The sequence below is a fragment of the Akebia trifoliata genome, chromosome 12 (genome assembly GCF_017979445.1).
Source record: "Akebia trifoliata isolate Shusen 1 chromosome 12, ASM1797944v1, whole genome shotgun sequence".
In the NCBI taxonomy this organism is placed as follows: Eukaryota; Viridiplantae; Streptophyta; class Magnoliopsida; order Ranunculales; family Lardizabalaceae; genus Akebia; species Akebia trifoliata.
Genome location: NC_141386.1, coordinates 24,165,863 through 24,191,456, shown reverse-complemented (window position 1 = coordinate 24,191,456; position 25,594 = coordinate 24,165,863). Strand labels below are relative to the sequence as shown.

At 34.7% G+C, this 25,594-nt stretch overlaps 2 protein-coding genes across 2 annotated transcripts; both read left to right on the top strand.

Moving 5' to 3' along the window:
- Positions 1–7,774: 7,774 nt before the first annotated feature.
- Positions 7,775–11,259, top strand: LOC147389114 (Tetratricopeptide repeat (TPR)-like superfamily protein). The gene has a single exon (XM_086419107.1). The coding sequence runs from the start codon at positions 7,995–7,997 to the stop codon at positions 10,743–10,745; it is 2,751 nt and encodes a 916-aa protein (XP_086275233.1). The 5' UTR covers positions 7,775–7,994; the 3' UTR covers positions 10,746–11,259.
- A 1,678-nt stretch (positions 11,260–12,937) lies between these two features.
- On the top strand, positions 12,938–19,316 carry LOC147389113 (Major facilitator superfamily protein). The gene is made up of 5 exons (XM_086419734.1): positions 12,938–13,588; positions 14,617–14,709; positions 18,187–18,360; positions 18,429–19,035; positions 19,207–19,316. Exons 1-4 carry the CDS (start codon positions 12,938–12,940, stop codon positions 19,017–19,019), a joined length of 1,509 nt encoding a protein of 502 aa, XP_086275860.1. The 3' UTR covers positions 19,020–19,035; positions 19,207–19,316.
- The last annotated feature ends 6,278 nt before the right edge of the window (positions 19,317–25,594 follow it).

Here is a 25,594-nt window from a genome sequence, read left to right as displayed (position 1 = left end):
AATTGTCAAGCTCGTATTCATTGCGTCTTGTAAAATTGGTTCAACCCTTAATGTTTAATTATCAAAAAATACCTTCCTACTCGTAGTCTATGCACCAGGGCGATCATTGTGTGAGTGAATGATCTTAGCCTGATGACGAAAAACAAATCTATGTTTAAAAAACATAGTGGGAAAAAAATATGTGGGCATAAGATAATCCAAAACAAAATTTGCAATATTATGATGATTTAATAAAATGGAAGGAATAAATGATTATATATAAAAAGAAATATCCAATGAAACAAGAAGTCTATTATAATCACAAATCAAAACCTACGAAGTCCCAAACTCCTAACATGAGTATGATAAATGTCTCGGGGAATATGTTTAGTCAGAGGATTTGCTACCATCTGTCCTGAAGTGATATGTGATAAGACCAACTCCTTTTGTGCAACCATATCTCGAATGAAGTGATAGCGAATGTCGATGTGCTTCGATTTTCTGTGGTATTTAGGATCCTTGGCATATGTTAGTGCTGCCATGCTATCACAATACAATGATACAGGATGTGAGGCACTATGCACTATACTGAGTCGAATAAGGAACCTTCTCAACCACATAACTTCTTTAACCGCAGCACTACATGCAATATATTCTGATCCCATCGTGGATAATGCAACATAAGACTGTTTCTTGCTAGACCAAGAAATAACACCACCTCCAAGCAAGAATGCATAACCTGATGTGGATCTACGCTCATCTAAATCACTAGCCCAATCCGCATCACTATAGCCCTATAAACGTAAATCTACTCCTGGTAACAAAGTGAATAATCTGCAATCCCACGCAAGTATCGAAAAATTCTCTTTACTATCTTCCAATGAGCAGTTCCTGGATTACTTTGATAGAGACTGACCAATCCTAGTACAAAGCAAATATCCGGTCGAGTACACATCATAGTATACATCAGACTCCCAATTGCATTTGCATAGGGTACTTGTGCCATCTTATCCTTCTCTGCATCCGTCATAGGGCACAGACCAAGATGTAAGGAATGTCCTTTTTGGACTGGAATGTCTATGAGTTTACAATTTTACATACGAAAACGCTCGAGCACTCTATTAATGTAAGTCTCCTGAGACAAACAAAGAAGTCTCTTAGAGCGATCAGAGTGATCTTCACCCGTATCCTTCATTTCAAAATTTGTGGATAACCACTTCTGATTGGCGACAATCACTCCATATCATTTTTAGCTAGCAAAATGTCATCAACATATAGAAACAATATTAAGAAACTCTTTCCACTCCGTTTTAACATACACACAATGGTCCTCTTCCATCATCGTAAACCCATTTGTAATAATGACTCGATGAAATCGAAAGTACCATTGCCTGGATGATTGCTTCAAATCATAGATAGACTTTTTAAGCTTGCAAACTTTGCGCTCATGTCTTTCTATTTTGAAGTCTACAGGTTGATCCATATAATCTCCTCATCCAAATCTCCATTGAGAAATGCTTTCTTAACGTCCATTAGAAAAGTTCTAAGTCTAAATGTGCGACAATGGTTAAAATGAGGCAAACGGATGTGAGTCTTACTACTATGAGAAAGTCTCATCATAGTCAATATCCTCTATTTGAGTATATCCTTTCGCAACCAGATGGGTTTTATACTTATCAATAGTTCCATCAGCCTTTCGCTTGACCTTTAGAATCCATTTGTTTCCAACAGTCTTTCGTCTAGGCAGAAGATCAACAAGTTTCCAAACTTGGTTCTTCATCATAAAACTAATTTCATCTTGCATAGCAGTCATCCATTCTTTAGAAGGAGATGATGACAATGCTTCCCAGTAATTCATAGGTTCATTATCATCAAGAAGAGCAGACATGAATGATTCCCCTTCAATCTCAAATCGACGACGGGGTATTGTTCCACGATTACTCCTACGTAACTCAAGATAAACATAAATAACATCTAGTGGTACATTCCCACTACCCTCGACGATCATCGGATCATCAGAAGGTTTAATTACCCCACCCTCGTTGAGGATAGATGGAGGTTCCTCTTCTGATTTCGAAGTTGGTTCTATCAATTCATAGAACTCATGTGATGTCTGAGTTTTCTTTCTGCTTGGGAAATCATTTTCAATGAAATCCACATCTCGTGACTCAATCTCTATTATTCCACTATTATCTCGTTCATATATAAACACAAAGCCCTTAGAATGCTCAGAATATCTTATAAACTTGTATTTCTTAGCTCTCATGTCTAACGTCCCAACCTGATGGGAAGGAATATGAACAAAACCAGATGATCCCCATGGACATAGATGACCCAGATCGGGTTTTCTACCTGGCCATAACTCATAAGGGGTGGATGTAACAGATTTAGAGGGTACCCTATTGATGATGTAGGTTATAGTCAAAAGAACATCTCCCCAGAAAGAAATAGGAAGGTTTGCTTGTTTCATCATCGATCTCACCATGTCTAAAGGGGTTATATTCCTTCTTTCTGCTACACTGTTTTGTTGTGAGAGTAGAAGGAATTGTTAATTGCCTACGGATACCTTTTTCTTCACAGAGCCTCTTCATAGTCTCTGATAAATATTCGCGTCCTCGATCAGTTCTGAGAGTCTTAATTTTCTTCTCTAACTGATTTTCAACTTCTAACATAAATTTCTTAAAACAATCTGATGCTTCAAATTTATGTGAAATCAAATAAACATATCCAAATCACGAATAATCATCAATAAATGTGATGAAATAGGTCGCTCCATGGCGTGCCCTCACATTAAGTGGTCCGCAGATGTCAAAATGGATTAACTCTAATGGAATTGATGCACGTACTACCTTACCAAATGGTTTCCTACTCGATTTTCCAGCTAGACAGTGTTCACATACTGGAAGATCGACTTTAGAAAGTGAACCTAATAATCCATTCTTCACTAGTCTTTTCATCTTATCTTGCCCAATATGGCTTAATCTAGCATGCCATTTCACAGAATCAGAAACAACATTATTGGAAATCGAATAAGCAACAGGGTTTAAATTACTAAAAATAATATCTAATTTAAACAAACCATTTGAATTAAAAGCGTATCCATAAACAACTGAATCCAAAGAAATGTTAATTATTTTTAACGAAAAATGAAAATCAAAACCTAAATCTAATAGCGATGAAACTGAAAGCAAACTACGTCAAACTCCTGACACGTAAAGAACATCGTGGTGTAACAATGTGTACTGTGCGCATCCGTAGTTGGTATGTTCCCACTCCCACTATGTCTTCACTAGAACTATTTCCCATGAAAATCTTCATGCTACCATGTGGGACTTGACGAAACTCTACGAATCCTGCTCTATCCCTTGCTATATGTTTGATTGCTCCGGAATCTACAATCCAATCAGAATCACAAGAATCAGCAACAAGCATCTCTGTGCAAACAAAACAATGAAATGGGGTTTTAAAGTTGGTTTTTACCTTCTTCAGCTCAATGCATTCACGAGCGAAGTGTCCCAGTTTCTTACAGTTGTGGCATGCCATTTTAGATTTGTCTTTCTTTCCCCCACGTTTTCCTCTGCGACGTTTGAAATTCATGTTCTTCTTAGGCGCAATATCATTAGTCTGAGTTCTTTTCATTGGTTTGAGCTTGGATCTGAAGTTCCCGCGCTTACCGAATTCAGCAATGAAAGCGACATTGTTAGTCCTTGCAGACTGACGTTTAACTTCTAATTCATGTCGCGACAACTGAGAAAAGTTGGTAATACTCTCATTGTACGTCATATTGAGTTTCATCTACTCCCATGAATCAGGTAAAGATCTCAAGACAACAAGAATTTGCTGCTCATCTGTCAAACATTTCTAGCAGCTTTCATATCGCGAATCATTTGAGACATTTTCCTAAGATGCTCAACCATGGTGTCATTGGGAGCCTTCTTATACGAGTCAAATTTCAGCGTCAAAGCGCGCAATCTGGTTGTTGAAGTACTAGCAAATGATAGTTTCAAAGCATCCCACATATCTTTGGCAGTCTGATAACCCTCGAATTCGCCAATAAGATCATTGTGCATGCTACTCAGCATAGTAAAGCGAGCGCACTAATCTTGTTTTTGCCAATTCAGGTATGTGTCCATGTTATGACGGTGTTGTGCAGAAGTCCCTTCTTCTGGTCTGTCCATAACTACGGTAAAAGTATCCAGGACCCTTTGCTCATCTAATAGATACTGGATCTTACGGTGCCATATGTCATAACTATTACCATCCAGTTTCTCTCTTTTATTTAAATCTGCTACAACGTTTTTAGATGCCATTGCAAAATACTGTATATAAAAAAAATGTATACAAATTAAATTTAAAATATAATTTTTGTTATATCTATCAATAATGCAACACACAAAAATTTGCTCAATCCCTCAGATCAACCAATCAAGATCAATTTTATGACATCAGATCGAAAAACTAAACATTGACGATTGTCAAAGTTAGTAATCATCACTTTTGATCATAATTTTGATCTTAATTGTTTAATCCATGACGCACAAATTTTAAAGAGGAATCCCAAAGGTTACCACTTTAAATGGTAATAATTTAATAAATATTTAAATTTGATCACAAAAATAATTGTTGATATCAAGTTCTACTAATAACCATAATCAAACAATTAAACATGGATGTTTCACAGATATACATTTGCATGGTATGTGCTACATTATAAGCAAGTAATTCTATTTATTTTAAAGTGGATCCATACCAAGAGTGGTGTTCAAAAAATAATCTTAGAATTAAAAAAAAAAATTGCTTCAAGATTATATCAAATAAATAGTCCAATTTTAGTTGGTGAGCAATTTTATTTATTAATTGATTATTATTATTATTATTATTTTTTTTTTTATAACTGATGTTGTTAAATTATACAACCTAGTGTTGTATATTAAAAACTATTTCTGGAGCAATATAATTATACAACTACCATTGTATAAAAACAAAACTTATTTCAATGCATTATATAAAGAAAAATTGAGTTCTGTTCAACTCAAAGTGGTTTAGCTATACTACCACCGTGGTATACAAACAAACCAAATAAAAAATAATGTCAATCAACTATACAACTTCTCATGTATATAATAAAATTTATTCATTGTTTTATATTTAACCAAACTACATTAAAGAACTCTTGACATTATTGTACAAAGTGACAAAAAATTCCAGCCATATAAAACAGAACAATACATGTGTTAATAAGTTAAAGGGGTTCACATAAAAAACTTGATGTATCTAGATGTAAATTTTTTTTTTTTTAAACATACATCAGTTTTCTAACCATAAACATCAGCATTATACATAAAAAAAATAAAAAAAATAAAATAATTGTTATTTTTTGGGGCGTCTATGTGGACCCAAACAATTATTATTCACGTATTAGGACTCCTTTTTGGAGTCAGAGTCCTAATAAGGTTGACTTCTTATTGTTATCTATAAATAGATAGATGTGGGACATGAATAAAGTAACAAGAGAAAACGAAATACAATATTCTCCCAAAAACAAAAACTTCTCTCTAAGTTGCAGGTTTTTGGGTTTCTATCAAGAGGACCCTAAGGTTTAAGGTGTGGAAACATCGACAGTTCTAGTAGTATTAATATGATGGTATTTTGGACTTTTGATCTCCGGCGATCGACTCAACATGATGTGAAACAAGGTTCAGATCTCCGCTACAAACAAGAAGGTACGCTCTCTGTATTTTTCTCAACAATTTTTTTAGTTCTGTTCAGTAAGTTCATACTGAACTTATTTTAGAACATTCGATAGGTACCTACTGAACATAACTTCCCACTGAATCTACCAAACAATAACTATCAAAGAACATAATTTGTTTTTCAATGCTTCGGTAGGTTTCCACTTAAATGGTTTTGCAATGTTCGGTAGGAAGTTATGTGTGGTAGGTTCAAACCGAATTTATTAAAACAAGTTCAGTCTGAACCTAGTGAACAGAATTGCAATTTTTTTTTGAGTTCTTCGATTCGAGATCATTGTTTTTGAAGGTTTTAATAGTGATTTTCCACCGTCTTTGATGATCAAATGTAAAAAAGTAAAAGAAAAATAATAAAAAAAGAAGATTTAGAAAGAAAAAAAATCTTAAAATCTAATAGTCATTGATTCAACCTCTCACAAATTCAAAAGGAGATGAAGTTGAAGAACAAGAAAATTGAGGGAGAGAGTGAGGTTGATGGTGGAGAAGAAGGAGAGAATAGATAGAGAAGATGATTTGAATTTTTCTATTGATAAATGAAGAAAATGGTGGGTGTATGGAGAAAGGTAAAAATGTAACTTCCTATTTTAAAAAGAAAATAAATTAAGTAGGTGCGGTAAGCGTATTTGGGGGGAACGATTAGCCTGCCCCTCATCCAAATTGTACTTTAGTCGTAGAAGCCTAATTTGAACCAACCTGTCATTTTCTCTCAAACTCATTCAACGCAAGTCGATACAATTAGAAATTTATTGAAAGATTTCAAATATAGTTGTTTTTTTTTTTTTTTTTCCAATAACAAAATCTCATTTATAAATCATTTCTAAACATTTGAAGTAGGGGAGCTGCAATTGGCACCCAACTTTTACTTATTAAACCCCAATTAAAAAAATATAAGTCAATGACTGAGAATGAGTAAAAGTTGGGTGTGTCAATAGAAACTTTGTCTAATTTGTTTTTTTTGGGTTAAAATTTCTATTTACTAGATTTATGATTTTATATGAGGCTGGTACTAATTGTAAACAACTATTGAAGTTGTTAGAATGTGTTATAATGTTTTCTAATGTTGAGGTAATAACTTGAATCAAACTTTTGTAGTGTTTGAATGATGTGTTATAATATTTAATTAGGGTTTGCTAAATAATTTAAGAAATTAAGGTGTAATAACTAAAGGGTGAATCTCCATTTGATGCATTGAATAAGAAGAAATTCTAGTTTCGGTACATTGTTCATTTTAATTCCCAAATCATGTTTTTAAAATGAATTCGTCACTTTTATGATCTACGAGTTTGTTGATAAAATACAAACGATTTTACCTTATTAGTATGTTTTGGGAATTAAAATGAATTGTGTACCGAAACTAGAATTTGGACATAAGTTGCCCTCGTTTTAAGAAAAATCTCACAAGTAAAAGTTGGGGTGTCAATAGCACGTCTGTTAAATTATTAAACATCCCTTAAATATATTTTAAAAAAAAACTTACACAAAACAATTGAATAGTTTACATTAGACTCGTTGATTTGAAAAGGTGGAATTGAAGGGTCTCCATTAATTAATAGCAACCAGCTTGGACATCACCAATCCCGTTTCGATATACTAAGTTTTAAGATCATTATTCTAAGTCAGTCTGGATGGTCCAGAGGCGGAGCCAGGATTTTCTTGTAGCGGGGGCAAACTATGGTTCGTTGTATTATTGACGAACTTGAAAATAAATGGTTTTAGGGAGAAATTCAGAGGTTTTTGGTTAGAAGTTGAAGAAAAGGATATGGGGAGAAAGGTGAGGGAGTGGGGGCAAATGGGGGCATGTAATTAGCACTACCAACGCGGTTTACTTATAACACACAAATCCATATGTTTCAAAAGGATTGGCATGTTGTAAGTAAAAGTTGGTGTGGTAATAGAATTTCTCTATAAAAAAAAAATATTAAAATCAAACCCAGACCCAGGTAGAGGCCCAGCCCATTGACATCCAGGGATATAAGGTGGTCATTTATAGTTGATTCTATCCATATAACAATATCTTTAAATAAAAGAAAAACTAATCAAATAGCGCTATATGCTGCTTCTTCAACTTCAATAACTGTCTGTTATCTGAACTACCAACACAAGAGGTACGGCTAATTCATTCTCCCACTTCAACATAACTGCAAATGTGTCTCAATTCTGAGAAATTCATGTAATCTGATAGTATAATTTTATCGAATCTTTATTTGATTTATGAAATTCTCATCAGATTGACGCAAACAATTTGCTTGGAGGCTACAATAAATCATGGCCTCCATGACACTCTCCACTGTATCAGAGATTTACGAAACCCGGAAATATAATCTTTTAGGGAATTTTGATCGAAGATCTGATTGGAATTCGGTCTCTTCTCTAACTGGTTGTGTTCAGATCACTGGAACTTGTAATGTTAACTCCTTCATTAGGCTCTGTCATGTTAGGGTTTCTCGTTCTTCAACAGATTCTGCCCATGTTTCCGAATCGATTCAAGAAGGTTTAGTTGGAAAACAAGACCCAATTCAAAACCGGGATATTAAAAAGAATGGAAGAAATCTTTGGAAGAGATTTCACACTTTAAAGAGAGAAAATAAAGGAGAGTCCACACTTAGGAAGAATGAAGAACAAGAACCTTCAATTGTTTCTAATGGAAGTATCAGTAATGAATTAATGGCTAGTCTTGCTAGTATCCGCCCTGAATCAAGTGTGGAGCATTGTAACAATATCTTGAAACAGCTAGAACGTTCTAACGATGACCAGACTTTATGCTTCTTTGACTGGATGAGAAAAAATGGGAAATTGAAAGAGAACGTAATTGCTTGCAATTTAGCTCTAAGAGTATTGGGTAGGAGACAGGATTGGGTAACAGCCGAAACGTTGCTTCAAGATTTGATAACTAATTTAGGTTCCAAACTTAATTTTCAGGTTTTTAACACACTTATATATGCCTGTTCTAAAAGAGGGCTTGGGGCGTTGGGGACTAAATGGTTCCACTTGATGTTGGAAAATGGGGTTCAGCCTAATATAGCCACATTTGGTATGCTCATGAGTCTTTACCAAAAGGGTGGTAATCTTGTGGAAGCAGAGTTTGCATTTCACCAAATGAGGAGCTTTAAACTGCAATGTCAATCCGCTTACTCAGCAATGATCACGATATTTATCCGTTTGGGTTTGTACGATAAGGCAGAAGAGATTATGGGTTTCATGAAAGAAGATAAGGTGATCCCGAATTTGGAGAATTGGTTGGTTCAGATCAATGCTTATAGTCAGCAAGGCAAGTTAGAGGAGGCCAGAAGGTTGTTAATGTTGATGAACGAAGCGGGCATTCCCCCAAACATTGTTGCTTATAACACATTGATTACTGGGTATGGGAAGGTTTCTGATATGGATGCTGCACAATGCTTCTTCAAAAACCTTCAAAACATCGGATTGGAACCCGATGAGACTACTTATAGGTCCATGGTTGAAGGTTGGGGTAGAGCCGACAATTATAATGAGGCAAAATGGTACTTTGAAGAGCTTAAGAAGTCAGGGTTTGAACCTAACCCATCCAACTTGTACACGATGATAAACTTGCAAGCCAAGCATAGAGACGAAGACGGAGCAGTAAAAACTCTTGAAGATATGAGGAGGATGGGTTGTCAGTATTCTTCGATCCTTAGTAGTCTTCTACAAGCATACGAGAAGGTCGGAAGGGTAGATAAAGTGCCTCTTGTTTTGAAAAAGTCTTTTTATGAACAAGTTTTGGTTGATCGGACTTCGTGTTCAATTTTAGTTATGGCTTATGTTAAACATTACTTGGTTGATGATGCTTTACAAGTCTTACAAGACAAGCAATGGAAGGATCTCATTTTCGAGGACAATTTGTACCATTTGTTAATTTGCTCATGCAAGGAATCCGGTCAACATGAGGACGCCATTAAGATATTCACTCGCATGCCCAGGTCAGATGTTATCCCGAACCTTCACATCACTTGCACAATGATAGACATTTATAGTTTCATGGGTCGATTCACAGAGGCAAAGGACCTCTACTTGAAGTTGAAATCTTCGCAAATTGCCTTGGATATGGTTGCCTATAGCATTGTTGTGAGGATGTATGTCAAAGCCGGGTCTCTGAAAGATGCTTGTTTGGTTCTAGGAGAAATAGAGAAGCAGAAGGGCATCATTCCGGACACTTTTCTTCTCCGTGACACTCTCCGGATTTATCAACAGTGTGACATGCGAGAAAAGTTGGCAGAAACGTACTACAAAATATTGAAAAGTGGAGTGAAATGGGATCAAGAAATGTATAACTGTGCAATAAATTGTTGTGCACGAGCCTTACCTGTTGATGAGCTTTCTAGGATTTTTGATGAGATGCTTCGGCTTGGTTTCTTACCTAATACCATAACAGTCAATGTTGTGCTCGATGTTTTTGGAAAAGCAAGGCTTTTTAGGAAGGCTCGGAAGGTGTTTGAGATGGCAAGAAAATGGGGGTTAACCGACGTGATATCTTACAATACTATTATAGCTGCTTATGGACAAAGCAAGGACTTAAAAAATATGAGATCAAGTGTTAAGAAAATGCAATTTAATGGATTTTCCATTACTCTGGAAGCCTACAATTGTATGCTGGATGCGTATGGGAAAGCAGGCCAAATCGAGAGATTCAGAAATGTTTTGCAAAGGATGAAGGAATCAAGAGTTGTTTCGGACCACTATACGTATAGTATTCTGATAAACATCTATGGAGAGCAAGGTTGGATTGATGAAGTTGTTGGCGTGCTGACTGAATTGCAGGAATGTGGATTGGGACCTAATTTGTGCAGCTATAACACATTAATAAAGGCGTATGGAATTGCTGAGATGGTTGAGGAGGCAGTTTCGGTGGTCAAGGAAATGAGAGAAAATGGGATTGAGCCTGACAAGATTACTTATATCAATCTCATTCGTGCGTTACAAAAGAACGACGACTTCCTTGAGGCTGTTAAATGGTCCTTGTGGATGAAGCAGATGGGAATATCGGGTTCAAAATGTTGATTCTTATTTTCTTGGTGTTCAGCTCACTCTGCCCTTCCAAACTTGAAAACAGATCGGTATTTCTCTTCTATTGAGGCCCTCCTATCATAAGTTAAAAGACATTTTATATTTTTGGGACTAATAAGCTGCCGAGGTCTCAAGTTAATATTTGTTCTGCCCGCCATTTCGTCTCCTCCTCAGAAAGGTTTCCTGTTTTATTGGTCTAAGGTCCAAGAGTAGTTTAAATGCACGTCTTTGATGATTTTGTTTTTAGATGGGAGTCTTTGATTTAGTGACGGGTCTATACTTTGGTGGTATTTTTCTTTGCCTCCTTGAGGGGAGCAGTCAGCAAGAGTCCTTGGTGTTTCTTAGCTTCACTCCTTTTGTAGGACACCTTTACCTCTATTAGAGCGAGCTCTCTAGTTTGTATTTCAGGGAAAATTATGATTGTAAACTGTTGTAGTGGACTTGTTTTTTCCTGTGCTCATGTGTTATATAAAATTTATGAAGGAATGGTGGAAACGCTGATTTGTTTTATGGATATAGTAATCGATTGACCCCACATAGTTTTCGGTTATTGACATGCTACACAGAAAAAGGCACCTAATTCAGTTTATTTATTATTTTTCTCCATTAAAATTTTTTTGTGCAGCCGAATTGCACAGCCCACTTTGTGGCACTTTTCATTTTGGTATCTTTCTTTCGGGATGCCCAGGTAGCCCTTTTCCCCTGGTTTCCCCTTTCATAGATGTTCTCGATACCCATTGTATAGTGATTTTAACTCTTCTACCCTCTTCATTTGGACGAAAAGTAGTTCTTTCCACAGGTCTCTCTTTCCAAGATTTGAAAAAGTATTCCTGTGAGAGGTTGATGACCACGGTTTGAACATGATGACATTGACGATGAGGGCTCTTGAGTCATTTTTGTTAGATTCTCATGGAAGACTGAGTCAAGAGGTGTATGGCATAGGTGTGTCAATGGGTCGGTTTTGATTCAGTTCCACATATAACTAGAACCGAAACCTAAACAAAATATCTGTTCTGGTTCTTTTCACTTGTAAGTTCCTATGCCAAATATAACTCTAGGAACCAGAACTGATCCTCAAATTTTAGTTTTCGAAGACTGTCTTTCTTATTGTGAGGCACATCCAAAGCACATATGCCACATCAAAATGGTTGAATGTGGAACTTGATAGCTCTCCAACAATATCACTAATGAGACTGAAGATTCATTATATGGCAAAGATTCAACATTGCTAGAATTTTGTTCTAATATGAATATATTGCAAAAACATGAGAGAGGGCTTTTGTATTGGGCTCTTGCAACATCCATGTTATTAATTAGATATGCAAAGGACCATAATTTCAGTCATATAATGATGATTAATAATTAATGTCCTTGTACATAAGTTATAAATAAAACAAATCCCACTAGTTACTAGTTTATCTGATGGGTACTCGAAAGGGACCCATTTCTTAATGTATCTCTGATGACTTCTAATAAACAAATTGAGAAATGATCGAGTTTATGATGGTGGACCCAAAACTGACTAATTAGTTCTGGATACGTCAGATAATCGGATAAGTGGCATCCATTGACACCATTAGTATGTCATCATTTTAAAATTGAGTATCTCTAGTTTTCACCAAAACCCGGAGGGTACCTCAAAATTATCCATTACCAAAGATTCAGATCCAATACGGTGTCCTGTTTCTATAAAAATAGGAACGGTGTCTACATGACATGCTTTAGTTGGAGTTTAAACCACCTCGGGCTCTTAATTAAGTTGTGCATGCAGCCCAATGTATTTATTCTCCAATCAAAACATACGTCATTCTTGACTCTTAATCAAATTATAAATTATAAATTACAAATTTTAACTGCATAGATTGTCTCATCAGGTGAAGGTGCATATTGGATGTTATCTCTTGATTTTGCCTCTTGTTATAAGATATAAAAAAAGATTAAAACCTGTGAATGAAAAATGCATCAACTTGTTTATTGTGATTAAATTATTCTCATGATCTCATCTATCTTGGAGTTTGAAAATTTTGAGATCATAGGCATTAATAAACATTTTGTTTGGGCCTTTGAACTATAAAAAAATTCAATTCTGAACTTCCTTCAAGGTTTCCAAGTCAAACAGTTTTAACACCTCTCCTCTCTTCTCTCCCTTCTCTTCACATTTCAACCCTCAGATCCCCTTTGTTCTCATGTTGTCTTCTACAGAGACTCAAGAACTAGTCAGTAATCCTGAACCCAATACCCCGACGAAACAAATCAATCCACCGATCCAAAGAACAACCATCCTTACCATCATCACTGAACCATTCCAATGGCTTCAGATGCTCTGCAAAGAACTAAACACAAGTTTTGTGTTTGGTGTAGTCTTGGTCTATGGTCTCAGCCAAGGCTTTTCAGGATCATTCTTTCGAGTAGTCTCCGATTATTACTGGAAAGATGTTCAAAAGGTGCAACCATCATCAGTCCAACTATACATTGGGTTGTACTATATTCCATGGGTGATGAAACCTGTATGGGGACTTCTCACAGATGTATTTCCCGTTAGAGGTTATCGACGTAGACCGTACTTCATTGTTGCGGGTGTTCTTGGGGCCATGTCGGCACTAATTGTTGCTATTCATAGTAAATTGCCTATTTACTTGGCACTGGTATGCTTAATTGGGATGACAGCTGCGGTAGCTATCGCTGATGTGACGATTGACGCTTGCATTGCAAGGAATAGCATTGATATGCCATCGTTGGCATCGGACATGCAGAGTCTTTGCGGGTTTTGCACTTCAGTTGGAGCCTTGATTGGGTACTCTACTAGTGGCATGTGTGTTCATCATCTTGGGGCTCAGGTATGGCCTTGGTGTTCTTTTGTGCTATTATTTTGGGCAATTTAGGTCAAAAGTTTTGAGATCGACCGAGTTGACTTGACTTGATTGGATTGGATTTTGAGGTGACTTGTTCCCCCAAAACTCGTTGGAACCAATAAGATGAGTCATACAAATAATTAAGTTGGGTAAGAAATTCTACTTTTAAAACACTAGATTTTTCTCCAAAACATCTATCACCTTCAAACTCTTTAAGCTATTCAACCTGACTTCAACCTCCTGAAGAAAACTGTTTTGTCTTGTAATTCACCAAAAATTTCATCTTGTTCAAGAAGGTTGAAGGAAAGAGATTTAAGGTTGAAGATGAGAACATAAAGTTTTAAATTTATATATTTTTTTGAAAGGAAGTTTTAAATTATAAGTTTAACATCACTGGTATTGGGAAGAAAAATCTAGGCTATTTGGCTATAAGTTGAAAATGAGGACATTTTAGGTCATTTATAATTCTTATTTCACTCATCTGAGTTGACTTGCAAGTTTTTAACTTGACTTGACTCGATGGACATTTGAGTTGAGTTTTTGAGTTGTAGAACATAGTTTTAAAACTCGGATGAGAGGCAAGTCAACTTGATTGGATTTTGATGATTCAGTCATAAAATCCAACTTACCCATAAATAAATAAAAATGAAAAAAAAAAAAAAAAAAAAAAGTCAACCCAATTATTCGTTTATAACAATTTTTTTTTTATACTAAGAACATCAAATAAATATTTTACTTATTTTAAAAATATGGATAAACTATTTTTTAACTTTGCAATCTTGTTGATAAAATCCAAAGTTGAAGAGCAAGATGTTAAAGATGGGGGTAATTTAGTCATTTCATATAATCTCACATTAAAGACTAAGATCAAGGAGCTAGCATATTATAACTTTGAAAAGAATGGGTTTGTCAAATATTACCAAAACACAGGAGGGGGTATGTCTAAATTATTTGAAATATGTGCATTCTGTCTCAAGTTTCGATATGTTTTTGAATTTGGGTGTATGTTGTAGGGAGCTCTGGGGCTGTTAGCACTTCCACCTGCACTACTGGTTGTGCTTGGTTTTGTCATCTACGAGTTGAGGACTACCCGTCATTGTGGGAAGGTTATTAGTTCACCCTTTGAGGTTATTTTGGTCATTATCATATTACCATAAGTTGGTAGGGGTTGGGCTGGACCGGGCCAGGCTTTCGCAGGGCCCGATTCCAACCAAATCTTAAAAAGCCTAATCCAACTCAACCCAACCCTACCTATCAAATGTTGCATTGGTGAGCTAATTAAAATCTCAAGAGCCGAAGGCATTCGGCAGTGTCGTAAAAAATACTGAAAAAATTGATGGCATACGGGTGAGGTTGTAAACATGAATTGGGTTATTGGGCTAGGCCAAGCTGTCCGACGGGTGACCTCCCAAGCCTGAGCTCCAACAAACATGAATTGGGTCTAATTCGAACCAAATCAATAATTGAACGTGCCTAGTAAATTAACCTACCTTACAAAACTTTGTATTTTTGTAACATTAAATTATCTTTATAATTAGTGTAGAGATAATTCTGAGCTTATCTTCAACAACTCAATCTGAAACTTTAATTGTATCTCCTCGCTCCTCTATCCACCTGGTAGCAATAGTGTGGTACCCTGCCAAGATTCCTCAGTGCCCAAGTTAGATAAGAACTAAGATAATCTTTCTTCAAGTAAAATCGATCTTTCTCCCTCCAAAAAAATTTCCTTCTCCACCGATCTTTCTCCCTTATTTAGGGCTTCCCTATGATCCCTAGATTTTAGAGATTCTCTCCTGGATCCCCAAATCCTCATATCAGTCACCAAGAAGGTAATTGAATTGATTTAGAAGGAACAAAATTGATTCTACCAAATCACTCCTAGATTCTATCCCTTATCTTAGTACAATGAGAGATAAACTTGGATTTGCACACACCCAGTCTTGCTCTGTCCTTCAAGTTGGTAGGGGTAGATATTTACTTTGTCATGCATCTAAGAAGAGCTAATATTTGGACTTACTCGATCGCTACTGAGCTATAAATCCTATTTAGGCACTACTTTTTTTTTTTTGATCGATAAGCTGAGGCTATAAAGGGCCCCACCCTAATATATTTAGGCACTACTTACTCTGAGTAGAATCTCCTCTAATCTGCCCTAACTCATGTTCGGATCAGGACACATGCATCTACAATTGGTTTAAGAGATTATTTTAAAATTTTCAAATAAATAATCTAGTTTTATAATCATTTAACTTATTGTAAATGTTTTTTTTATTTAAAAAATTAATTAATGTATATTTGACTCAATCGTGCTCCCTCTTCTCATAATAATAATAATAATAATAAGATATGGATTTTTCTAAACATATTAGATTAAATTCGTTAGAATCATTTAAACATCAAAGAAATACAATACTGATCTTTGATTGAATCAAAGGGTCTTAATTCAAGTAAACTCGTTTTTGCTCTTCAAATAAGCACCAAGTAACCGGAGTTGAATGGTCAATTGCTTGATATTAAAGATCAATGGCTTTGGCGAGTCATCCCCATCTTCGAGGAAGTCGAGAGAGTTGTTTACTGTTAATCGTCTATCACGTTGACTTGTTTTAGTATCCTTAATATCACAACTCATTATCAAATTGGCAATCCAACCCGAGAGACTTCTAGGACCACGCTTTCCTTTCTCACTCCTTCATTTTTCAGAAAATATTTTCTTCGGGAATATTAAAAAAGAAGAAGACATTGTTAGTTTTTATTTTTAAATATTGCAAAATATAATGAAACATATTGTTGACCATTTCTATTTTCCTACATATTTCCCTGTCACGATCAGGATGTATTATCACCAATATTCATGATTACAATTTTACATGAAAAATAATTTTATTTTATTTGACATGATTTTCTAAAGAGCATATCATCATTGAAGCCTCGTGATGAAAATTTGGGGTCAACTAAATGAATCTTATTCCTCAGAGTCATGTCTTTTGTTATAAAAGTGATTTCTTATCTGCTTTTTTTTTTTTGTAATTTCTGATTCCCTTTCTTTTGGAAATTCTCTTCATTACTTCTGTTAATAATGCACCTTATTTTTGTCATTGACATTTAGTAAACATGATCTATCAATTTTCGCAAATCTTTTCCATCAATTACTTGTAGATATGACATTTTCGATTTGCCTTCTTCTGATTCCATTCTCGTATTGACTATTAGTTGTGGTAGGACTCTGCCATGTCTCCCAACTTCTAGGCTCAAGAATCGCTACGAGAAAAATGGAAAATTCTACAGGAACATATGACGGGTCAAAGCCCATAAACTTCAAAAATCAAAATTCGATGACCAAGGGCTGTGGTAAGTTGTGATGTTCCCTAGATTCGAAGGCTTAGAGCCACCAAATTTCTCCCATCCTACCCATTAATTTGATAGTTTTGACCTGTTGAAAAAAAAATTTGACAATAGAAAATTTGAGATCAAATTTTACAAGATTCAACAGTCTTAGGCCATCGAATATGAGCTTTTTTCACATTGTGAATTCATTCCTTCCATTCTTGGCTGGATGCGTTCTCCACATAAAATTGTATACCTTTCCATTTCATAGGTCGGGTTAATGAGGTGCTCCCATCGTTAGACATCCCATTGAAAATTCCTTACTATTTAATCCGAGGATGGTGATGTGTTCTTATTTTATCTACTCATAAATAAAGCACAATCTGGGATGTTGGTTTGGTGAAACTGGTCTTTCATGTTGGTCACAACAAATATTGGCACATGCATGGCATACCATTAACCGACCTGTTTAATATTTACCTTATTATATCATAAACCTTTACATCAAAAATCAACTTAATTGAAGTTTAATTCCTAGCCATATTTAAGTGTTCGTCATCCATGAATGAAAAGCCAATGGGATTTAGCATTATTACGAGTGTATCTTAGGTAGAGATACTGAGGATACCTATTAGTTGGAAACTAGATTAGTTAGCTTTTTAAGTACAATGACTCAAGACTAATGATTTTCTGACTGGGAAAGACTCACTCGGTCTGTATGTGGCGGACGTGGCAAGAGCACAAAACCGTTTATCTTTTTCATGTGTGTCCTGGAGAAAAAGATCTATGGTTCCATGTCCTTACCATGTCAGCCGTGTACAGACTATGTGTGTCTTTTTGAGTCAAAATACCACGACTCATGACTTAATTAAGATTTAGTATTGTAGATAGAAAAAGATAACTGCAAAATTGTTTTCAGGAAATTAGAGGGACTAGTAAAGAAATTATTTGAAGAGAACGTGAAATTGCTTTGAGAAGGGATCACTATGCTGCCTATTAGATAATTGTGCCTCCATCTCACTGAAAATGACGATTCAAAATACAATAGAACTCATTAATCCATAACCATCATCACAAAAAAAAAATTTTTTTTTTTTTTTTTAATCTCGTTTAGAACACGTTTTATATCTCTAATGATTAAAATGATGAAAAAACTCGATTTTTTTTTGGGTAAAAAATGGCAGTGTTATGTTTTAAACACATTTTGAATGTATTTTATAATGTATTAAAAACCAGTTACATTGTGGGGGTGTGTGCAGGCAGCATTGGAGAAGGTGGAGGGAGCAGTGAAGGGGATGTACAAAACCATGAAGTGGCCTGGGGTCTGGAAACCCGCTCTATACATGTATCTATCTTTGGCTCTCAGCATTAGTACTAGTGAAGGACAGTTCTACTGGTATACTCACCCTACAGCTGGTCCTGCATTCGCTCAGGTCTCTCTCTCTCTCTCTCTCCAACAAAATCCAGACTAAATGTGTGACTAAATGCAACAAAATTGCAGGAGTTTGTAGGGATGATCTATGCCATTGGTGCACTTGCTTCCATAATAGGTGTTCTAATCTACCACAAGATTCTAAGAGACCACCAATTCAGAAACATACTCTTCTTTGCCCAGCTCCTCTACGCCACATCCGGTATGTTCGATCTCGTCTTCATCCTTCGATGGAACCTAAAACTCGGCATCCCAGACTATTTGTTTGTCATCTTGGAAGAATGTGTTTCTCGCATCGTAAGCAGAATTAGATGGATGCCCATGATCGTTTTAAGCACAAAGCTTTGCCCTTCAGGCATTGAAGGAACCTTCTTTGCACTCTTGATGTGTATAGATAGCCTTGGGTCTCTTTCATCCAAGTGGGGTGGAGGAGTGGTTCTTCATGTGCTTCATGTTACAAGAACAGATTTTAGAAACTTATGGTTGGTGATTCTCATTAGGAATTTGTTGAGGATTGCAACATTGGGATTGATTTTTCTTATCCCTAGAGCTGATCAATCAGATGTTTTGATTCCACATGACCTGTTGTCAAAGGAGGAGGTCATGGAGGAGGAAGGCTTGCAACTGATGGTGCCTGTGAAATCAAGGGAGGAAAAATAATTGAATTAGAGATTAGGTGTGTAATAAATTCATTATTTTCTTTAGATATTTTTCTAATTATACTAGGACTGCTAGCATACCTCGTAATACTCCTACTTATACGCAATATTCGACCTTGTACAATTTAGTACAATTTGTAACATACCTGAAACTTCTAATAATACCTACATAATCTCTTTAACCACAGGACGAACGATGGCCAACACCCTTCACCGGAAGGATTGATGATGACGATGACGATGAAGACGGGATTGACGGAGGACACAAATGAGCTATATAGATGATGTAAATCCCCACATTTGGATTTTTTTTTTGTCAAATTACAAAAGGGCAATCCGGTGATTGCAAATTGTCCTTTTTGAGAAATTTACCAGTTTAGTAAGATATTTTTACTCAAATATGATAAATTACTATTTTTAAAATTAAAATTAACAATGTCTATTTTGATAATTTTTCAATTTTTGTGTGCCAATTTTGATGATTTACTCTAAAAACAAGGACCTTTTTTTATTAGAGGTTGAAGATGAGGGCAATTTCATTTTGCAGTGGTCCAGTTATTTTGACAAAATCCTAGACAATATTTTAAACAAAATTTTGTCTTATATGACCGAAAAGTTTGGGATTGGGCTGATTTTTGTGAGGATGATCTTTATAGTCAATAGATCATCATCACAAAAAATTAGTCAATTTTGAAACTTCTGACCCCGTGAAAAGTGGTTACAAATTAACAGTAAAAAATTGATAGTTCACGATTCTTCAACTTATAAATTTGAGTTAGAAATTTTAGAATTAACTGATTTTTTTTTTTTTAAAGATGATTTTCTTATCATAGAGATCATCTTCACAAAAAATCAAGAATAATTTACCAAAACGGTAGAGTTTTTGAAATTAATTCCGAAAACAGTACACTGTAGCAATTAATTCCGAAAACGGTAAATTTACCGTTTTCGGAATTAATATTTTTTACCAAAACGGTAAAAATAGTAAAATATATTTTTTTTATACCGAAAATACCCTTTTTTTTGTTTTACATATATATTTACAATTTTAACCTAAAAAAATGAAAATCCAACTAAAAGATTCACTCTCTTTCGGTAATCCAACAATCATATGTATTTATAAATTTTTTTTTTACCGAAATCAATTTTATTTTTGTAATTTCAGTCAAAAAATAAAAAAGGGCATTTTCGATAAAAAAAAAAATACATTTTACTGTTTTACCGTTTTGATAAAAAAAATTAATTTCAAAAACGGTAAATTTATCGTTTTCGGAATTAATCGCTACAGTGTACCATTTTGATAAATATTCGAAATGTTGTGCATGTTTTGGTAAATCTACCAAAAATCAACCTATTCCAAAACTTTTAACTCATATGAGACAAAATATTTTATCTAGAATATTTTCTAAGATTTTGTCAAAAAACAATACATTTTTGCATTAGCATATATATACATAGGATCAGGATTCATGTACACATATATCTACTTACATATCTACAACGTATTTTGTCGTATGTGGGCTAAAAGTTTTGGAAACTGATGTTTGGTGAGAATGGTCTATATAATGAGGAGATCATCCTCACAAAAAATCAACTTAATCCAAAGTTTTAACCTTGTCAAAAGTGATTTACAAAAAATTGACGGTTCACAATTCTTCAACTCATAAATATAGGAGTTAGAAATTTTAGAATTAGTTGATTTTTGGTGAGGATAGAGATCATCCTCACAAAAAATCAGCTCAATCGAAAATTTTTAGCCCACCTAAGACAGAACACGTTATAGATATACGAGTAGGTGTATGTGTATGTGTGTATATATATATATATATATATAAAAGAAAATACAGCAGCCGTAGATATAGGGTAGTTCAACAGTTGAGATCTATTTTCAAACTGAAATAGGGTAGTTCCACACCATAGTTGTTAAAAAACTCAACAACTGGTGTGATTTATGTATATTTGCAATAAAAACAGTGTCACCTCAGCATTAGTGTACAACTATTATCGATTTCTCTCCTGTTTTCTATAGTTCTTGTCAATCGCATCTTTCAACCTTCGACCCTATATTTATAGGTTGGATTAGGATCGATAAGAAATTACAAAATCCTTCATGTGCACACCTTGAAACCTATATCCAGTCATTGGACCATGGATCTTCACACATTAAGAATAGAGAGAGACGATGGTTGTATTTGAGATGCACAGAGAGTCTGATTGGAAGAGAGAAGTGAGAGGGAAGGATTGGGTTCTAAGGCTGAGGAGTGGGTAAGTTCTAAGTTTTGAAAATACACTAATGCTACACACGGTTTTTATTGCGATTCTCACAATTCTGACGTGGGATGTGCACATAATCATAGATGTGTTTCCTCGCGATACGAGTAAAAATCATCTATGGTTATGTACGCCTCTCACGTCAGAATTGTAAGAATCACGATAAATCCTGTGTCACCCCAACACGATTCATAGTTGTATTCCAATTTTACTTAAATATTTGTCATTAATGATTCAAATTGCAATTGTAGTGAGAAAAAAAAAAAAAAAAATTGAAAGAAAGGGCCTTCAATCTATCTTAAAAAGGATTTGTCCAAAACATCATGGTTGCTCGAATACTTACTGAAATCCATTTAAAGAAATTGCCTTTTGAACATAGGCGTTAGCATACTCCAATAAATGTTATTTTCAATTAATCCCCATTGGAGTGTTTTTTTTTTTCTTCTTCTTTTAGAGGGGTGTCTCAAATTTCATTCAAACCAAAATGGATACCTCAAAGAATTACATTTACATATTGCAGGCATCAAAATTTAAACGGGCCTCATAGGATTTGAGTTTTTGCAGATAAAACCTATGATCCAGTAAATTCAAGTGATTCGCATTAAGTATTGGGATCATACACCCAACAAAGGGTTTAACTTATGGTTAAGTCCAAAATCCACTAAAATAGGTTGGATCAATAATCAAATACCATTTAAATCGATTAAGTAAAATTTGGTCAAGTTGGGGCAATATTTGAAAATATCCTTTTATCCTAAGTTTACAAATACCAAAGCATTCCTCATTTGGGGAGATCTGAATCACTTTCTCTCATAAGACAGAAACCTTCCCTCTAGAGAAGAAGAAGTTCTCAAGCTCTCTTCCAAAAATAAAATAAAACTCTTCAAAAAACTCGAATTCCGATTAGAAAGAAGATCAAACCTAAAGTCTTTCTCCAAAAGTCAAAAAAAACAATCTCAACCGATAAAGCGTAAAGTTCGAAGAGAAGAAAATCTATAAAAATCTCTAAGAAAATCAAACACAAATAAAATTACCATCAAAGCAACTTTTTCAGCTGATCAAGCACAAAGTCCGCAAAGAAGAAAGCTATACACGTTAAGAGGAACATAGGTTTTCCCTTGTGTCCCTTAAACGCCCCCCAATATATATGTGGAATGCTAACATCTAATACCTTATGGGGATTTTAGCATTCTCTAACACTTTATTTTTTCTAATAGTACCCTTATTCATTTCATCTTTTAGTGGAAAAAAAAAATAGGGGTATATTGATCTTTTGCACAATAAGCATTGATTACCAAATCATTTTATTGCAACAAGACATTTAACTCTAAAGATTAAATACCCTTAACATTTATTATAAAAGAGACAAATATTTATTACATAAATTAACATTTATTATGTAAAAAAAGATTAATATACCTTTGTCTTTTTCACTAAATGATAAAAATGGGTAAGAATATTACTGAAAAAAAAAAAAAGTGTTGGAGAATACAAACGCTCGCATGAGGTCTTGAACGTTAGCATTCCCCTATATACATAGATGGTGGATCATGGGACATATGTAAAAATAATGATTTTTCAAAATACGGGTTTGAGGTTTTGGATTGAGCTGATTTTTTGTGAAGATGGACACTATGATGAAAAGATTATCTTCACAAAAAATCAGCTCAATATGAAACTTCTAAGTCCATTAAAAATGATTTACAAATTTTTGATAAAATTTTGACGGTCCACATTCTACTTTACTTTTGATGGGGTTAGAAGTTTCAGATTTGACTGATTATTTTTTTTTTTTAGGATGATCTTCTCTTCGTAGAGATCATCCTCACCAAAAATCAGTTCAATCCAAAACTTCTAATCTATATTTTGAAAATTTATTATTATTACATTGTTTTAACAAATTTCTCATCATCCATCCCCACATATATATACAAGAGAATACCTAGGTGAAAGTGGTATGTCAAACACAAGGGGTATCTCAAATATTCGTTCATAACATCGTCAAGGGTCTGTTTGATATCACAATTGTGTCTTTTTTTATCTTTTCTAGTAAAAAATTAGGGTACAGGGGCATACTCCTAGCTACCAATTACAATTTGAGAAATCTAAAACCATGAAGAACTATAAGGTCTCCAACAAAAGTTCTCTTGACTGATTTATGGAAATTTTGAAAAAACTCTAAACAATATATCCGAGATTGACGTTGTGGCAATAGAAGTTAATGCAAGTAGCAGTAGGTTTGTCTAAGTAAAAATTGTTGAAACACCTGATCTATGATCTTCAATCCACAGCAAGTTCGGAATATGTACTAATCTATGAAAAAGAGAAATTGATTAATGTGCATTTCTATTAAAGACTTTTACTGATTGAGCAATTTTAAGAAGATAATCTTAGGGTTCTTTGGTCTTCTACTTCTCTATAATTTGCAATTAGAGAGGAAATAAGGGCCAAAATCTTACTTATAGTGACATTAGAAAATCCTAATCCATCAAAAAGATCAAAAGTTCTCTATGATCTACTCAACAAATAAGCTATAAGCTCTTCTTTATCTCAAATATTGAGCATTACTTATTGTAGGGATTTTGATTTCCCACTCAACCCATTTTGTTCATTGATGAACTTGAAACCTCTTATTAAGTTCCACCTGTTATTGTGGGAAACTACTTCGATCTCCTATCTACTATTTAATTTTTGTTTAAGATATATACTTGATTATTATTGAGGGATTCCACCATCTAGTGCTAAGTTAATTGCATGATGATGGATTAATTCACATGTGAAGTGCTGAATTTCATCAACTTAAGGTGTTAAACTCCATGAGTACTAGAATTGATCAAGATTGGTTGGTTAGAGCAACTCTATACTATTGAAATGGTCACAATGTGAAAAAAAAAAAGCTCATATTTGACAGTCCAAGGCTGCTGAATTTCATAAAATTTGACGGATCATGGCATTAAAATTTTCATTGTCGAATTTTTTTCTTTTGATGAGTCGAAACCGTCAAATTAATGGAGGATGGGAGAAATTTGACGACTCTAAGCCATCGAATCTAAGGAACATCACAAGTTACGACCACCCTAGGTCATCGAATTTTGATTTCTAAAGTTTATGGGCCTTAGCCGTTGAATTTTCCTGTAGAATTTTCCATTTTTCACATATTGCGTGTAGATGGGCGGCTTTTCCTATTTGAGTTTCCTTGACAAAGTAGGGTTCAACCTAATTAGGCTTTAATTTGCCCAAGTTCAAAGACTGGTGCTCAATTTTCTTTTAACACTAAGTCACTTATTTGTAGGTTTTGGTCATTGATTTTCTCATTAAAGACTCATGAAATTCTTAGCCTTGAACATAGTTAAGGAACAAAGAAACTTTTCTTTAATGAAATTCATCTCCTAGTACCAGATGGAAACCCACTTGGCCTCGAGGATCATACTGTCCATCATAATTTTTTGGAGTGACTTCAACCTCTATCCTATATGCTAACAAATGTGGGATTGACCTATTGAGGTTCAAATCCATAGGCATGCCCATAGAGCATAGGAGAGTTTTTCGAACCAATTCATGTATATGTTAAACTATTTTCTCAAGTATTATTTTCATGTTCTTGTTGGCTGCTTCAACTACAAACATAGATTTATTGGCTATATGAGACGAGACGGAATAACACTTTTGTATCTTGAATTTTCACATAAAATGACTACTTCTTTGTGAGCAATTGTCAAAAATTATACCGACAAATTAATGTTGTTTTGAATACATTAGGGGCACTGTAAATTAACATGCAACTTGAGTTGCATTTCATATCGCATAATTTCAAATTAATTACATGATTTGTGTATCGAGTCATACCTAGTCACCCTAGGTAGAAAATGATTTGGAATTCACCACTCTCTCTACCAAAGAGAGGCATCATTTCCCATGGAATTAGGCCATGAGGGTGTAATCCTACTAGCGAGTAGAGCCCCAATATGAATAGATCCCATGCCTAGAAGCCCCGTGAAGGCTAACGGTTCTCTTCGCATCGTAAAGTCAGGTTCACCTAGTTTGACTCAGATTTCCATCTAGTCAAATGAATGACTCACGAGTTTGACTCAAGTAAATCAAATAAAATATATTAAATTTAGGGACTAACTATTTGCACATCACTAGTTTTTGGTTGCACTCTAACATTAAAAAAAAAATGTTTATTTATTTATTTATTAAAATCGAATTTAACTTACTAATTGCACTTCATTATGATAATCTTATAATTTAGGGACTTTATTCATCTTCGATTCCAAAAAGCTTCTTAAGTGTGTTAAAATCATC

What these genes read in the sequence shown, in the direction of transcription:
- LOC147389114 (XM_086419107.1), top strand. Translation starts at nt 7,995, where the DNA reads ATGGCCTCCATGACACTCTCCACTGTATCAGAGATTTACGAAACCCGG.
- LOC147389113 (XM_086419734.1), top strand. Translation starts at nt 12,938, where the DNA reads ATGTTGTCTTCTACAGAGACTCAAGAACTAGTCAGTAATCCTGAACCC. An exon ending in CTACCCGTCATTGTGGGAAG is followed by an intron (nt 14,710 to 18,186) that starts GTTATTAGTTCA and finishes GGGTGTGTGCAG; the next exon opens with GCAGCATTGGAGAAGGTGGA. An exon ending in CTGGTCCTGCATTCGCTCAG is followed by an intron (nt 18,361 to 18,428) that starts GTCTCTCTCTCT and finishes ACAAAATTGCAG; the next exon opens with GAGTTTGTAGGGATGATCTA.